Source organism: Bubalus kerabau, chromosome 5 (genome assembly GCF_029407905.1).
Source record: "Bubalus kerabau isolate K-KA32 ecotype Philippines breed swamp buffalo chromosome 5, PCC_UOA_SB_1v2, whole genome shotgun sequence".
NCBI lineage: Eukaryota > Metazoa > Chordata > Mammalia > Artiodactyla > Bovidae > Bubalus > Bubalus kerabau.
Window position 1 is genome coordinate 76,611,061 of NC_073628.1, and position 18,258 is coordinate 76,629,318.

Genomic DNA, 18,258 nt, shown 5'->3' on the forward strand with positions numbered 1-18,258 from the left:
AGCAGAGCAGCCTGGGCTGTAGCCATGTGGCATGTGGTGACATCTTTTGAGGACTGGATTTAGTCAACCACAGGTTAAGAAAGAAAATAATTATAAACAATGACAGCCTTAGAGAACAACAGCCATAGCCACAAATTAAAGTTCTCTCTTCAAAGGACTTCATTTTAAGGTTCAGATCCCTAAATTATTGGCATGATTAGCATAACCCTTGAACATAAAGAGAAACATTTTTTCTAACTTGCGACATGGACCACTATAGAAAAGGGGTGAAAAATACTTGTTTCTTTACAGGACTTGTGTGTCTTTTCTTTCTTCTTTAGATCATGTGAATCTTTGAAATGAAATCCCTAGAGAGGCTTCTTCAATTGATCCTATTGAAAATGCCTTGGAGATCAATGGGACGCAGTTAAGAAATGGCTGCCATTAGGTACAAAGAGTCTGGCTGATGTTTCAATACCACACTCCCTGGTTTTCTTCTTTTCCTTACTCAGAAATGAACAAGCCCCTGAATGATGTGATGAGGGAAGCTTGGTGCTTTGCACAATGCACAGCTTATAAGAAAAACTGCATGTACCTCGTGTTTATGACCAGGGCCATGGGTCAAAATGAAAAATCACGACCTGTGTGAACTGAAGTAATCAAGACATTTCATTTGCAGTATGTTTTTATGTTTTCTGGAAGTTTGTTTTAAGACAAGGAATATATTTATTGATAGTTCAGTCTTTTCTCTGGTCTAACGAATGGCTTAAAGACAATGATGAGATTTGAGTCTGTGTGTGTGTGTGTTGAAGGAAACTCGGAATTTACTTTCTCTAGCTCCATTCTACCAAGTTTTCCCTGAATAAGCAACAAATTGGTGGTAGCTATTACCCCAAGTGGTTTCCAGATGTTAACCATGTGACTGAGCAGAAATGTTCTCTGACTAGAGAGGTAAGTGATGGGAATTGTTAGTATATGTGATGATTTTCATAACCATGAAGCACACTTTTTTGTCTATCAACTCCACCTGCATGATGTAAAAAACTTACATAAATGGGATACTTTTCGTGGAGAAGAGGAAGATTTAAATCTATATAGCATATGTGAATCTTTTTTAAAAACAGGAAATAAACTAACAGTGAAAGCTGGTTATTCCTTATCTTTTAAACTTTTTTAGATTTAAAATTTTATGTTTGTGCTCTATAGAAAGGGATATACATTCTTACAGTCTATGTTATGACAAGCCTTTTTGATGTCTTACATAGTCTAGTTAAAATTTGCTGCTAAATTGTTTTCAGCTAACGTTGAACACTGATGTGCTTTATATTTTTTTGTTAAGAAAAATAAATAATTCACACTTTTGCAAGTGGAAGGTATGTACTTTTTTCTGGCTTTCATGAAATTATATTATTATTAAAAGCAAGTGCCAGCTAACTTTATGGGTGGCATTTCTCACAGAGAAGGAAGACATGAATCAATATTTTTATTAGAGTCAACCCACTTGTGTTCATAAACAAAATATTATTAATGTTTTTCCATTTAGACTTCCATGCTAGTAAGAAGAATATACAAATTGTTAGAAGAAAGAAATAAACTACCCGGATAAACAGTTTTTCAAAGACCATCACTGTTGCAAATTGAAGCAAGAAGTTGTGATTTTTGCCAGTGAAAGTTCCAAAAGCTAGTGTTTAGTGTTTTTAAAAATGGAAATTATTAAGTAGATTGCTTATTTCTCTCTTGTGCTTTTCCTAATGACACAGCTGTAGTGAATGATATTTGTGAACATCCTTTGTCTATTACACATTCTATAATAATTGCGTAAATATAAAGTAATGGGGAGAATGGGAGAAAAACTTAAACAACAGTTCTATCTCCACATGTGCGGATGCGTGTGCACATGCCCACACACACACACACACACACAAATACACAACTGCAGCCTGCCTTCAAGTGAGAGAATCATTGCACAGGTTTTAGCACAGTGGCAACATTAAATGGAAGCTCTTTATTTTTTGACTTAAAAATTACAGCCATTTATTAAGTCAGAAGTCTAGGCACAGCATGGCTCAGCTAGCCCTTTGCTCTATGATTCAAAAATCAAGGTTTTCTCAAGGTTCTGAGGATAAACCTGCTTTGAAGCTCATTCAGGCTGTGGGGCAGAGTTCAGTTCCACGTGGTTTTAAGACTGAGTTTCCCAGTTTCTTGTCAGCTATTTTCACATTCTGGCGGCTGCCTGCATTCTCTGGCTTACAGTCCCCTGCCTCCAGCTTGAAAGCCAGCAACGGGGAGTCAAGTCATTCTTAAGGTTTGCATCATCCCTTCTGCATCATCCATCCACCGGGTCTTTTGCCTTCCTCGTCTGCTTTCGAAGGCTCCGGTGATCACACAGCAACCAGGCTAGACAAGATCTTTATTTTAAGTGGGAGACAGGAAAGTAAACGGTCGAACGTGCAAATGCGGGGTTTGTGGTGGCCGTGCGTATCAGAGGAGCAGGTAGGTGGGGGCATTTGGGCTCCATAAGGATCAGACAAAGGAAGAGAAGATAGATTTGAGATTTGAAGAATGAATGAGGAGGGGAGAGATATCCCTGGCTGAGAGATTAGAAGGCGAAAAGGGAAAGGGGCCCAGCGTGGGCACAGCACATCAGGAGAACTCTTGCTGTTCAATACGATGAAAAGAGTAGGACAGACTGGTTGTCTCCAGGAATAAACAGGGAAATAAATAGAGGGTGTTCCTGAAGAGTGTTTTGAAAACTTCTTTTGTAAAAGCAAACTTTATATTAGATGCAAAAGCACCTTTGAAAGAAAGAATTGTGAGGAATCTTTTTACTATCGAGGCACTGGGAAGAGAAAGATGGAAAAAACCCAATGTGTCTTCCAAAAGGTCAAAGAAATAGACACTCATTGAAATACAAATTATACCATATTTAATTTGTCTGATATATATAGACGTGAAGATGTATATCATGCTTTCTTAAAATGAAGCATTCCCATAAAAATGACCTCATTTCCTTGTTCTTGCTACGCTCAGATATGCAAGTATCATCTTCCAGAAAAAGAGTTTTCTAAATTGGGTAACTTGATCTCAAGAGTTTACAGGATAGTCCTTTGGATTGCAGAAAGAAGATATTAAAATTGTTTATATCTTATTTTTATCCCAAACTTTCAGATTTCTACTTTTATTTATGTTGCATATGCATATACTGAATTACTAAATAATATATTATATAACATACATAAATATAAGAGATATGCTAAAATCTTTTTAGTGATAGAGTACATATAATGAAAAAATTCTGGAGACAGTCTCTATAGAAGTTAACCATGTTTCTCCTACCAATGAAGCTGGATGATATGGTAGCTAGCGCAAGGTGGACAGTGCTAAGGTTTAGCTGAGGATTTAAGCAGAGGTTTCTCATAAGCCCTGCTTGTTGGGAACAGGATGGATATTGTCAACATTAATCTCATAATTAAACACAGAAGAGTATGGAGCACCTGAGGTCCACACTTTTCTAGAGAGTCGTTTGGTGGATTCAGAAAACCCCCAAAGTGCACTAGGGTGTGTTTGTCTCCCTTTCACTTGAGGTGGCCCATAACTTTAAGCTGAATCACAATCTCTTAAAGGAGACCATGACCATCCCCTCTCCAACATGACCATCAATTTAACAGCCTTGTCACAGGACAACGTCCTATCTTCACAGGCTGGTTGACCTGTACACTCCAATCACATATGCCACATTTTAAGCAACCACCATTCCTGGATTATGGCTCATTCTTTTCCTTGTCCTTATGACCTAGTTCTTCTTTTCACTCAGGTTCATATCTTAGGTTTGCTTTATTCCCACTACAGAATTTCTTGACAAGGCATTTTGTAATTTTTCAAAACATTCTGCTTTCCAAGTGAAGCTGACCGGTCTTAATATTGTGATCCTGGCTTTGGCCTTGTCTGGTTGTCCACATTTCTGGCTCTTCCTGGCTACCGCCAACATGACCAACGTCAGGTATATTTCTACTGGGTTGTAGAGTTTTACCCCTCCTTCATACTTTTTCTTCAAAATATAACTCAATTAAAAGTATAATTCAATTCCAACAAGTAATATTTAGGATTCCATTCTAGGCATCTCAGGAAGATGAGTAATATAGGTCTTGCAAGTAAAATGGGTCTTGCACCTAAGGAAATTATGGTTTAGTAGGTATAAGGGCTGAGAGGAAAAGTATTTAAATTTAGGTTTTGTACCTCAAACCAAATGCACCTTTCACCACACAACACTGACAATTTGGTCTAAATTAGTTGAAATTGTGTGTAGGTTTGTAGATTTTCAACACTGTTTAATAAAAATGTATCTTTTCACATATATTCTTATATTCTCTTAAACTCTGTGAAAGCAAATGAAACAAAATGCATACAAATGAAAATACGTAATGAGTGCCAAATTAACTTTCTGAATAATTACTGCCTTAAACTCCTGTTTCGTCCCTTGCATCTATTTACCTAAATAATGACAGTAGCACATAACACAAAATTTACCTTCTTAACCATTTTTAAGCGTACAGTTCAGAAGTGCTAAGTACAGTCACACTGCTGTGAGATAAATCTTCAGAGCTTTCTCATCTTTTAAATGTGAAATTCTATACACATTAAGGGTTCCCACGTGGCGCTACTGGTAAAGAAGCTGCCTGCCAATGCAGGAGACATAAGAACTGCAAGTTCCATCCCTGGGTTGGGAAGATCCCCTGGAGAAGGAAACGGCACCCCACACCAATAATCTTGCCTGGAGAATTCCATGGTCAGAGAAGCCTGGCAGGCTATGTCCATGGGGTCACAAAGAGTGGGACATGACCAAAGCGACTTAGCACAGCACAGCACGCTTAAACAGCAATGCTTCTTTTCTCACTTGCCCTGGCCCCTGGTAACCATCATTATAATCTCTGTTTCTATGAATTTGGCCACTCTAGGTACTTCATACGTGAAATCACAGAGTACGTGTCCCCTCGTACTGGCTTATTTCACTCACCGTAATGTCCTCAAGGTTCTCTCATGTTATAGCATGTAACAGGATTTCTTTCCTTTTTAAGGCTGAAAAATATTCTATTGTACTATATACATTACTTTGTCTTCACTCATCTCTTGATGGACATTTGGGCTGCTTCCATTTCTTGACCATTTTGAATGCTGCTGCTGCTGCTGCTAAGTCGCTTCAGTTGTGTCCAACTCTGTGTGACCCCATAGACGGCAGGCCACCAGGCTCCTCTGTCCAGGGAATTCTCCAGGCAAGAACACTGGAGTGGGTTGCCATTTCCTTCTCCAATGCATGAAAGAGAAAAGTGAAAGTGAAGTCGCTCAGTCGTGTCCAGCTCTTAGCGACCACATGGATTGCAGCCTACCAGGCTCCTCCGTCCATGGGATTTTCCAGGCAAGAGTACTGGAGTGGGGTGCCATTGCCTTCTCCATGACCATTTTGAATATTACTACTATAAACATAGGAGTACAACTATCTCTCCAAGACCCTGCTTTCAGTTATTTTTAATATATCTACTTGTATCCATTTTTAACTTATACAAAGAAAAATTTTCCCTTAAAGGCTCACATTTTGCCAGCGTTTTGTTAAAAAATTCTCTGAAAGTATAATTAGACAAAGGAATGGTATTTGCCTTTAGAATATGAATTGAAGAGGATTCTACAGTTTCTGTATATTCTAATAAAATATAGATATGACAATAGAAAATCCATTGTCATACTTTTACATAAATATTTTCCATTGATCAGTGATAGAGATAGATAACTAGAAGTTCACTTCAGAATAAATTACACTTACTTTATAAATTGCAAAGATGGATTGGTATGATCTGATTGTTTTTTTAAAAGATCCTTTAAACCCTTTTTCCTGGTTTTTAGAAACCATCAGGAAGAAAGTAGAGACTAAAGGTACTAAAATCAGCCATACAAGGAAGAAGGAAAATTATATTTGCTGATATTTCTGATATTACTAAACAAAAGTGTGTGCAGTATAATAAAGAGTTTCGAGCCATAATATTAAAAGAATAATTAAATTAATTTATAGAAGTGGCATGTGTCACAAATTTAAATTCCTTCATGATCGTAGAATCACAGAACTTGAGAGTTTACCAAGCCCTACTCCTTGATTTCATAGTTGGAAAAACTGGTCCAAAGAGACTAAATGGCCTGTATAATGTTATATAGCTTGTTACTCCTGAAGTTGGAATATCACTTCAATACTCTGCTCATTGCATGCTATTATGATTACATCTATATTTCATCTGTTCTTAAATGAATGTGGCAGGATATAAACATTCAGACTGTATTAATAGGGAAATTGCTCTTTTTATTTTCCTTTTTTTTTTTTTCTGAAAAAATGTACATGTATGGCATGCATCATCTTCCCCCCAGCCCATGGGACAGTCTGAAGACTGAGCCTTCCCTGCCCTCAAGGGAGTAGGATCTGGTTAGGTGTTGCTAATAACTCTTTCTCTGAAACTGAAGAGCCATCAGGATCTGTCATGCAAGAGTAAAGAATGGATGGGAGAGTCCACAGACATTATGAAGATCAATAGAGGGATTCCCAAGAGGAGTATAAGGACTTAGAGGAAGTTGACTAGGAGGTGTCTCCAGAAAGTAGCCTAGAAATATAGAAACTCATCACAGAAAGTGCTCAAAAGGGAGATGATCCCTTTCCTAAAGAAGAGTCATATGGCAATGCAGAGAACACCATTCCAGTGTCCAGTCACATAGACTGACACCTAGCCTATGGTTGAGGCAGAAACTTCCACTGTCCTCGCCCAAGGCCTAGACACTGCTTTGATGTGAATCACTCTGACTGTCAATAATACAGCAGGAGTGATAAGTGCTCATACTTCAGGACTGTATTTAGTCCACATTTGAGTAAGGCATGTATCATCCCCACCATGCTGCCTCAGCCTAGCAGACAATGCCCCTGCTGACCTCCTGGTCTGCAAAGACCCCATGTATGTATGCCATGTATATCTAGCAGGAATAGTGGGGTAAAGTAGGAGGACTCCTCACATCTGTATCCAGAAGCACTGAACTGAAAAAATTTAAGGTCCCTAGAATTGAGAAGATAACTATACTAAAGTTTATAATCTCATATAGCCATTCATTTCTAAAAAGTTCAATTTTATTGTTTAATAAGAATTCAGGACCTTTAAGTGTTTTCTAGTTTTTCTTTCATAAAACATAAGGAGAAAGTATAAAGGAATTTACTTTGCTAACTTACAAAATTTACAAAGTTACCTAATGCTGAGACATTCTGTCCACTATGTATCAGTTATATATGTGTGTGTGCCTGCATGTGTTTCTCTGTCCCTTGGAATAATGCAACAGATAAAAACCAATCAATGGAGAGGGTAAGATTTGATGCTCTAGAATGATGAAAGCAAATATAAAAACTGTCTTGTCTTCATGACTAAAGTGATTCCATTTAACTGTCATCATTTGAAACTACCAAATACACTACTCTAAATGGCTAATATTTCAATTTTTTTTAAACTAATAAATATGTTCTTAAGGATTTCTAAATATATAGCAGCAAACTAAATTCCAACACTACCATTTATATCTTTAGATCCAAATGGGGCTTAAAACCCTGCAAAAAGGGAGGGTTGGTTATTGGTTTTTTGTTTTTACTTTGTTTTTGCTTTTATTTACCTGTTCTTCTGAGTTTAAACAATGAAGTTACCAAAAGGGTATCAGCAAAAGACATATAGATTAGCTGAGAGGAAATGAGTAACAACAACAACAAAAAGAAGAGATACGCAAAGAGTAAAAGAGTGTATGAACAAAAATCTCCCAAGGATAACTCTTCCCCCAAATTCAAAAGGGCAAAAGATCCACCATAAAAAGAAGCAAACAACCATCCTGAAACTTAATTACATTTCAAAGTAATGGATGAAAAGACCATGAAAGTTACAAAACAAAGTTACATGAAAGGAACAAAACATTTTTTTTTCAATAGTTGCCTACCAGATGGCATTTTTAAATACAGTAATCTAAAACCTTCTGTTTGTTCTATAAATAAAGATGAAAGGAATAGCAACAATAGCTAAGCATTGAAATCACTGGAAACAAAGGGGTATTTTGATTAGGTCTGGAAAAATCTGGCTTATTCCAATAATGATCCTAAATCTGGGAAGGCTCAAGTTTTAGGTGAAACTCAGAATCCCAGCATTCAGGTACCTGCTTAAACTAATGCTCCTTCAAGATGAACTGATGCTCAGTCAAGGTATATGAGCAAATCAGGAATTAAAACCAGGACATTTGGGGATATCTGAAGAAATACAGGAACTCCTAATCGATTAAGACTCTGAAGAGCTATTGTTAAAATCCCAGAAGCACTTTTTTTTTTTTTTTCTAAAATATAATAGTTGGAACATACTCTAATTTTTGTGAACTCATGTATAAAATGTATGTAACAGTTAAAGTCCTGGACTTTGGAGTCAGGTCGGGAAGATCTTCTGGAGAAGGAAATGGCAACCCACTCCGGTATTCTCGCCTGGAGAATCCCATGGACAGAGGAGCCTGCTGGGCTACAGTCCATGGGGTCGCAAAGAGTTGGACACGACTGAGCGATTTCACTTATCTATCTAGAACCAATATATGAATCCAGGCTCTACAAATGACTAGCAGTATGACCTTGAGCCAAGTTCTTTAGCCCTCTGAGCCTCACTGGCCAAAACAGATAGTAATAGTACGCAGTTTTGTTACCAACCAGGTTTTGTGGGCTCCTTAATCAATAGGAACTGATAAGAGGCTGGACAAAAAATTCAGACAAGACTTTATTGGAGTCCCTGCTGCAGCAGAGGGGAGGAAGAACAAGCAACAGGTTTCCTTACTCCCTTGCTCACCTGGGGGTAGGGGGAGGGTCAGTGGTGGTGAACTAGCTCTTTATATATGGAGAGGGTAGGGGTGTGCCCAGGGGTTGGGCTGGAGGCGTGGCTTAACTGGTTTGCCTACTGCTTTGATAGTGCTATGTGCAGGAAGCATATGCAGTCCCCTGCTTTAGCTCCTAGCTCTTCATAAGTGGCAGTTGGTCTTTCGGTATCTTGTTTTCCATAATTTTCCCCAACTGCACATGCACACAGTTATTTTTAGTCCCTTATAGTTTCTTTGTATTAATATTTTGCTGCTGGAGGAGGTATCTATCCAGGTGCAAACACTGCAGCAAAGGGTCCCAGGCCCCAGGTTCCAGCTTGTCTCAGTTTTACAGGAATTTACTTATTGTCATAAGTGCTTCACACTTAGTAAGTCCCAATGAATTTCAGGAGTTTATTACTATTATTAGTAACAATAATCATCATAATTATGTTTCTGATTTTTCTTGTCATTTCAAAAGCATAGGGGTAGGGCACAGCAAAGTTTTTCAGGCAGTAAATGGAGTTCTAAGAGTAGAACTCAAAGCCTTACCTGGCATATATCCAGTGGTCTCTTCTATAACACCACCCTTTTCTCACCTGGCTCTTGAAAGTTATTCAGAATTCAAGTGGGGAAAGCAGTTCTAGAGACAGAAGCAATTTCTGAGAATTGGCTATCAGAGCTCTGTCTATCCCAGCCTGTCCTCCTTAATTACTTTGTTCTCAGTATTCTCTGCTGAAGATCTAGAGACTTGAGAAATGACTCAGCTTCTTTTTGATCTGCTTAACTAATGGCATTTACGGCCATTCCCATGGACAGCATTGGTATAACACTGTGATAGCTTAGAGCTTATCTTGGCATCTGATCCATGAAGACAAGCAGTTTAGTCAACTGAGAGTAACAAAATTACCTTGAGCAAATAAAAGTGGCAATTGCTTAAATATGGTGCAGTCTACAGTGAATGGAAGGCTAGTGTTTAAGGGCACTTAAAAGTTCTACAGTTTCTTGTTGAATTTTACAGGAGGCAGGAGCCACCTGCAGGGGCTGCATACGCGCCTACTCAGTCATGTTTGTGTGGGTCCTGGACCGTAGGCCGCCAGGATCCTCTGTCCATGGGATTTCCCAGGCAAGAATACTGGAGTGGGTTGCCATTTCCTACTTCAGGGGATCTTCCCGACACAGGGATTGAACCTATGTCTCTTGAGTCTCCTGCTTTGCAGGCAGATTCTTTACCCCTGGCACCTCCTGGGAAGCCCCTACTGGGGCTGTAGCCATCAGTATTAAAAGATCTCTACTGTTAGGCCTTGATATAGAAAGCTTTTAAGCTTTTTTTTTTTTTTTTTTTTTGGTATTTTAAAAACTGTAATAAAATCTACACAACAAAATATTTACCATTTTTAAGTGATAAGTTTCAGTGTCATTAGATACAATACATTCACCATGTAGTATAACCATCACCACTATTTCCAGAAATTTTTCATCATTCCAAACAAAAACTCTGTACCCATTAAACAATATCTTCTCATTCCCTGCTCCCCTGAGCCCTTGGTAACCACTACTCTACTGGTCTTGATGAATCTGGCTATTTCAGATACTCACATAGGGCTTCCCAGGTGGCCCAGTGGTAAATCATAACACCTATATGTCTCCAAATGAAAAAGCAACCTTGAATTTTAGGACTGCAGTTGAAAAATCCTACAGCAAATAAGTATATCCATTAGCCTTACCAAAGGAGTCACCTGTATGACACCAGTCTTAGCAAATCCAAACCCTCAGTACAGCCTAACTGGCCTCAGAATTCACCCAGAGGCAGGGCTGCGCAACCCCGCTGCGCAAGCGCGTCTCCAGGCGCGCCCCTTGCGCGCCTACGTGCGCGTGCCCGCAGGACGGCGTAGGGGCGGGGCCCGCGCAGCTCTGGTCCAGGCGGCAGTCATGGCGGCCCCGTCGGGCTCAGCACGCCTGCGACGCTGCATGGTTTCGCCGGCTGGGAGGCACAGCGCCTCGCTGATCTTTCTGCATGGCTCAGGTGGATTACAGTTTTCCGTCCAGGTTACTGCAGCATGGGGAATGCCCCCTTCTTCGGTTCCCCCAGTGTTGCCCTCGTGGAGGCACGCGTGACTTTGCCTCCTTGCTAACCCCCGCGGATGTGGACCCAGGGGCTGGTAACCTGTCCACAGCCGTATCCGCTTGTCTTCCTTTTTCTTGTCTTGCGGCCACTGCCCCGCGGTCCTCGCTTCTGGCCTTTGTGCCCCGTCATTTGGCCAGCCGTCTGTTCAGATTCTCCATTGCAGCCCTTGGCCACGCACATCCTTACCTGTCACCCCCGCCCCTTCCCTTCCCCCAAGTTTAAACAGAGCAAGTTAGATACGTTTTCTCCTAGAGACAGATACATTATCTAGTACTTTTCAGTCAGCTATTAGTGATTTGAGTTTTAGCCGCAGTGGATTAGTACTCCCTTCTGTGAGGCACTGTGCCACTGCTTAAATGCACCCCCCCCCCCCCCGCCCCCATTTCGCCTTCCCCTTCCTTCCTTCTCCTCTTTACCCCTCTTGTCATTCAGTCCCCAAAATAAAGCGGAGCCCCAGGGGCAGGTTCTCCTTCCACTGCCTGCCTTTCATAAAGGTACTCAAATTCTGTATAGCGTTTCTTACTCTCACCGGTAGTTACTCCTGTCTTCCCCGCTTCCCTTCTTTCTCTTTCTCAAGAGATTGAAACTCTTGTTTGAATTTTTGCATCCCTAGTGCGGCTTCGGGTAAGTTTTTGGGGAATGTTTTTTAAAGAAATGAAACGCAGCCTGTGTCCTCAGGGGGCCCCACCGAAAGGTAAAAACAATTCATTTAGTTTGACTCAGCAGTGGGAGAGCCCAAGATGGCATGATTTACTGCCAAGTGAATTTTAAGGGGGGAAAAAAAAATGGTTAGGCGTTATCAAAACTTTTGGAAGATGAAGAGCTTGTTAGGTTTGACAGAGGAATGGTCTTTGAGCCAAGACTTGTGTAGGCTTAAAGAGGACAGTGATTGGAGGTGGAGGGGATTGCAAAGGTACAGGATGGAAACCTGGAAATACTCTCATTTTAAAAATGAGTCTTGGTAGATTGAATAGTTTGTCCAAGGTTACTTGGCTATTACTATCAGTGGTGGTAGAATTGGAATTTGAACCCAGATCTCTGAGTCCAAAATCAGTGCTCTGGAGAAGTAAAGTGAAAAAATTGTGATCTAGTGTATATCATTTTGGAAATAGAGAAGAAAAGGGCCAAAGATATTTAAAGGAAAACACTTGGCTGATGAAATATACTTAGAAGATGAGAGGCCTAAGATGACAGCGATGCCTGTAACTCAGAGACTAATACTATGTGGGGCTGCAAGGGTGTTTATAAACACCCAGAAATTCCCCAGTGCTACAGTCCTTTTAACAAATAAATTATTTCACAATATCTTTAGGAAAAACTCTTGAGACTTTTCTTTGTTTCCACCTGGACCACTGTGCTTAATGTTACTTTCCTTACTCCTTTCAGGTTCAAATTACTGACCTTTTTAAATTTGTGACTGTAGGTATCTGAAACCCAGACTTATACCTGCAATTTTTTTTCCCCTTTGTTCTTTCAACAAAGAGTTTATCCAAAGAATCCTGCCACTTATGCAAGTATAATGCAATTCCTATGTATTTGGTGCTCCAAGTTACTGGGAATATGATTTTACATTAGACAATGATAAATGTGGTTGTGTTACAGTGTATGCTTGACTTCTGTTTGATACAAATGTGGCAAACCAGTTTTAACAATTTCTATACTCTTAGAATCAGGTGCTGGCTTTTTAAGGATTGGCCTTTGTGAATGGATGGATCCATGCTCTTTTGTAGCATTTAGTTTTGCTTTTCAAGGTAGAAAAGTATTTAGAGGCAGATTTTTTTTTTTAATCTTAAAAACTTGAGGTTCTCTTATAGGATATGACAACCATAGAACATCATGTGGGAATGTGTTATATATAGCCAACTTAATTTGAGCATTTCCAGTTACTACAATACCAATACCTTCTTTTAAGATGATGAAAGCATGATAACTTAATTAGCTTTATTCACTTCTCAGGTTAGATTAATTCACACTGTTATATGCTTCACCTAATTTAATGTCTGTAGGCCCAAACCCTATATGACTTGCTTTCTCCCCGTATAGTAAGTCTTAGTGAAGTGACTGAGTTGGCTCTTACTGAAGTCACCAGTAACCTCTGTGTTGCTAAATATAATGGGGATTTTTCAAGTCATCCTTTTATTTAAACTGTCAGCAGCATTCAGCTTTCTTCTTGAAACCCTCCTGGTTCTTTCTGCTGCTGTTTGCTCTTTGTGGCTTATTTTGCACGTTCATTTTCCTCTCCCTGGCCATTGATGTTGACTTCCTCAAAATTCAGTCCTCGCTCCTCTTCTGTTATTCCCTCTACATTTTTCTCCCCAGGCTAAATTCCATGCAAGCCCACAGATTCTATTTTTATCTCCATTCATGTGAAACAAATATGCGTCTTCATTTTAGATCTCCTTTGAGCTCTAGACCTGTTTATCCAATTGCCTAATAGTCATGCATGCATGAGTTCATTCACTGAAGAAATACCTATTATGTGGTCACTGTGCAAAGCACTGTTCCTGACTCTGGGCATACAACAATGAACAAAACAACAGAAACCCTTGCTCTCAAGGGCCTTTCATTCTACTGGAAGAAGTATTAATGGTAAACAATAGTACATTCTTCGGAAAGAAAGAAACCAAGATTAGGAGAATAAAATGTATGATGGGATTACAGTTTAAGTAAGGTGATCAGAGTAGATTTCACCGTATAGAAGATATTTTAGCTGCTAGACTTCAGTGAATCATGTGAATATTGGGTTAGACTGTACAGACAAGGGAAAGACCAGGAACAGTCAAGGAATGGCAGTAAGGCTAGGATGCCTAGAGTGATAGGAGCAGGAAAAGATACCTGAGGAGGATTCTGGCGGCAGATAGAGTGGGGCAGTGATCAGCAGATTTATGTAAAGGGTCAGGTAGTAACCATTTTAAGTTTTGTAGGTTGCACAAATTCTCCTTCACATATTTTTCTTTTTCTCTTCTGTTTTCTCCATTTTCTTTCTTTCTTTCTTTTTTTTAAAAATTCTTTAAAAAGCCTTAGCTCTCAGCCCTTAGGGACCTGGGTTTTGTCCTCCAGCTGGCTGTAGTTTGCTCAGCCCTTGGTACCTCATACTCGGCATCTACAGACCTGCTGCTTCCTGTGTTTCCTCTCTGGCCAAACACTTTTGCTGTCCCCCTCGAAACCTGTCACGATTGACCCCTCGTAACTAATCTGTTTCCAGTTTCTGTTAATTTCACCGACTTCCCTGGTGGCTCAGTGGTAAAATCCACCTGCCAGTGCAGGAGATGTTAATTCCATCTCCTTATTATGTCTAGTATCTATTTACTCCATAGTCTAAGCAACTGTCATCTGAACAGCAGCCACCTGACTGATCCTTCCACATGTCTGTCCTCCTTCAGGCCTGTCTTCACACAGCTTGCAGAATAAGGATTCCAGAATAATCCTTAGAAGTGTGCCTCCTTTCTGCAAAAAATTACCTTCTTGGCTTCTCCATGTTCTCACTGCTCTTCCTCTCATTTTCTGCCTTTCAGTTCTTCGATGCCATACTGCTCCTCCTTGTACAGGGTTTCAGCATCTGCCTTATGCTGTCTGAGCTGCTTTTCCTTCTGCACTTAACTCTTCACCATCCCATAGATCTCAGTTCCAACCATTCCACAACTATCTACTGGATGCCTAGTTTGTATCAGTCCTGTTCTAGGCATCAGATGAACAAATAACTCACAGGCTAAACACAAAATGAACCTTTCCTTGTGGAGCTTATAGTCTAGTGAAGTTATCTCTGAATCTTGTTGGGGGTAATTCTGAATATAAGAAATCCTTGAAGCACCAAGTGTTTTTCTTTTGCAGTGGTTACATTTTCAGCCACTTTCTTTCACATTTCTGTATATGGTTATTTGACTGATGTCTGTTTCTCACAATAAACTATACACTCTGTGAGCACAGGAACTCTTTTTTCCCCATCACCTTTCTGTCACTGCCCCTCTAGCAGTAAGCATAGTGTCTCACACATTAATAGGTATTCAGTAGATACTTTTTAAATTGCTGTCTTAATGAATTGATAGATTACAATCTAAGAGTTGTTAACTTGAGATTTTTCTCTTTAAGACTACACAAAATGAACCTATAGTTTAATTTTTTTATGGAAATACATGTATATCCATTCTTGCATGAGGCTTGGTTATTTTTCATCCATGGGATGTACGATCATTATTTTAGATTATGTAAACATATTATCAAAATTAAATTTTCATTTCTTCAAGTTCAAAAATAAAAGTATGCTGAATATGTCTTTTGAAGAAATTTATTGTTTTAATGAAGAAAATTGTTTTAGACTGTTCCAATTACAAAAGTTTATAAGCACTTTAGGAATTTACTATTTTTAAGAATAAAATAAGAAATGATAGTATTTAAAATCAGATATGTAATTTTTTTTTGAAAAATCAATTTAATTTATTTATTCCTATTATATCCTGTAAACAGACAGGGAAACTTAAAAACTCAAGCTTAAAGAGGGCTTTAAAGTGATCAATGGGTGGAGTCAGGAGTAAAATAATCAGAATTATTTCTAACTATTGATGCTTGGTCAGTTAGTCCACATTGATAAATTGGTTTCTGTACAGTTTATTTATGAAGAGTTTTTTTATTTCTTGTTCCAGCTTATGTGACCTGAAAGTTATAGACTGCTTTTAAATACACTGTTCTGTCAAAACACTGTGCTGGCAAAATGTTTTAACTTAATCTCGATTTTGTGATTCATCAGGTGATTCTGGACAAGGATTGAGAACGTGGATCAAGCAAGTTTTAAACCAAGATTTAACATTCCAGCACATAAAAGTTATCTATCCAACAGCTCCTCCCAGGTATGCAGTCATTTAAATCATTACTCAGTATAACTCTGTGGCATTATACACACACACACACACACACACACACACACACACACACAGAGCAGCTGGATGTTTTTTCAGCTTAATTCTGTATTTATAATATTTTAAATTGAGGTCCTCTTTTTCCAGAACAATTTTTTAATTCATTCTTTATCTGAAATTAAAATGTAATTGGTGTCCTATATTTTATCTACAATTCCACCTACTTGTTACCCCCAGGGTTTGACTCAATTAATTTGGGATGTGGCCACAACAGAAAGACTTTTTTATATTTTAAAAGCTTCATTCTAGTATGAGTTTTAGTACACAGCCAAAAGTGAGATGGGATAGTCTAGCCATCATGAAAGCCTCATCCAGGACATTTGTGAAAATGTAAGACATGCAGTCAATTCAGTGTAGATACATAGAGCAGGTACTGGGAGAAACTGAAAATTAGGGGGAATGGGAAGGTGGTGATGTTGAGACAGGAAACCTAAAAGAAGATTGTCCATGCAGTGATTTATTATGCAGTGTTTTATATGAGGCATTTTTAATTTAGCACACTGGCAGGATGTTTATGAAGTAGCATCAATTAGAAGGACTTTACAGAATTTGATATAGTTAAGGATACTGTTCTAGGAATCTGTAACTATGGATATTTATATCAGTACAGATATTTTCACTGTGTAATGACTTAACTGCTGACATGAGTTTTTTAAAAGTATGTTTTGTTGTGGTAAATGATGTAAGAACTGTAGTTCCTAAGAGTTTTCAGTTGTTCATTCTAGGACCTGACCAGTAATAGGATTAATCTAGAGTGAGCATGAGGTCAGTGACTTGCTGTCTGTAAAGCATCATGGACCACTTTTCACCAACAAGTCCCAAATTGAGGAAGCCTATAGTGCCACTAAGTTTGTAGTTTTTAGTTTGGATTCCACACCTTAGAAGGCTGTTTGACTGTATGTTATTAGAAGAATCTGACGTTTATAGTGTACTCTGCTGTTTCAAGGTCTCTGACTGATACTCCAAACAGTCTACTCTGTTTAGGCAGGGAGTTTGGGCACAAATTTATTGACCTTGCTTTTGTAGCATAATATGGCTTCATTTGGTAACACAAAGTAGCTGCTGCTTTACATCTATTGTAACACTTTTCTTGCGCTGCCCATAGAAAGTCCTGTGTCATCTCCTTTGTTTACTATCTTTTCAAATAGCATCAGGAGGCAGTGGTAGATGGATGCCTTTCTTAACTCTCTTTTTTAATGTAATTTGTACTTGGTGAAAGTTAATTTTAGTAAACTTTAAAACTGCAGCGAATTTTCATGCTTTGACATTTTCCTTCACACTTTCTGACATTGTCCAAATTTTATAGTATTTATTTACTCTCCTGTTTTGCCTTCCATCACCTGCAAACCTGTAAGTTTTTCTCTACTGTAGTATTTTGTTGACTAAGTTATTCTTACCAGAGTATGCTGAAAATATGATCTGGCTTTTTAAATCTTTCCATTGATGCCACCTAATTGGTATGTGGGGTTAAATGACCTGTTCACCACAGTTTTGTCCTAGAATGGATCTAGTCTCCCACCTTTGAAATGATGCTTCCTGTTATGTAACTTCACCCAAGCTAGATATTTATGGAAATGAGTAAGAATGAAATGTTGAAGCAGGTTTAGCTATGTTGGCTCTGGTTCGGAATGCCAAACATATTTCCACAGAGGTTAGAGCAGTTTACACTGTTACCAGCAAAGCTTGACAGTCCCATTCATTTCACATCCACATAAACAATTTCCACTGTCAGGCTTTTTAACTTTAGCCAGTCTAGTAGCTGTGTAGTAGTATCTTCTGCTTTTCATTTGTAGTTCTCTAATGCTAATGCTACTGAGTATTATTTCTTAATTTATTGAGCATTTGTATATCCTCAAAAGAAACATCCACTCATATTGTTTGCCCATGTTTTTGTTTGTCTTTTATTTATTAATTTATTAAAGGTTTTATTTTTTTTAAACACAGATTCAAACATCTTGTCCTTGTCTGGTTTGCGTTTTTACTCTCTTAAGACCAGAAGTCCTAGTATGTTTTTTACAAGTAAAATTTACAGTGAAATGCAAATGCCTTAAGCATATAGGTCGATCAGTTTTTATGAATATATGCTCTTGTTTAATTGCTTCAATTACAAGAACGTTTCCATCACCCCAGCAAGTTTTCTTGTGCCTCCTTCCAATCCATTCCTAGTGCGCATAGGTTACCATTGTTCCAATTTCTATCACTGTAGGATAGTTTTGCCAGTTGTTGAATTTCAACTAAATGGGATAATTTAACCTTCTGTGTCTGTCTTCTTTCACTCAGCATAGTGTTTATGTGCCTATCAGTAGTTCATTTAAAAATTTTTGAGTAGATGTTATGTGTGAATATACCATA

At 38.7% G+C, this 18,258-nt stretch overlaps 1 protein-coding gene and 1 long non-coding RNA gene across 4 annotated transcripts in view; one reads left to right on the plus strand and one right to left on the minus strand.

Annotated features, from left to right (window-relative positions):
- Window positions 1–2,025: 2,025 nt before the first annotated feature.
- LOC129652856 (uncharacterized) lies at window positions 2,026–10,694 on the minus strand. Its single transcript, XR_008714816.1, has 3 exons — window positions 10,593–10,694; window positions 9,418–9,508; window positions 2,026–2,387 (listed from the first exon to the last, which is right to left on the minus strand). It is a non-coding gene; the product is annotated as an uncharacterized LOC129652856 (long non-coding RNA).
- The window catches only part of LYPLAL1 (lysophospholipase like 1), a 39,748-nt gene continuing 32,174 nt past the window's right edge, over window positions 10,685–18,258 (plus strand). Inside the window, exons 1-2 of one of the 3 annotated variants that reach the window (XM_055581916.1) lie at window positions 10,685–10,891; window positions 15,738–15,837. In XM_055581916.1, the coding sequence (XP_055437891.1) occupies window positions 10,798–10,891; window positions 15,738–15,837 (194 nt within the window). In that variant the 5' untranslated portion in view covers window positions 10,685–10,797. The remainder of the gene's footprint in view (window positions 10,892–15,737; window positions 15,838–18,258) is intronic. The other 2 variants (XM_055581915.1, XM_055581917.1) reach the window with 2 other exon arrangements.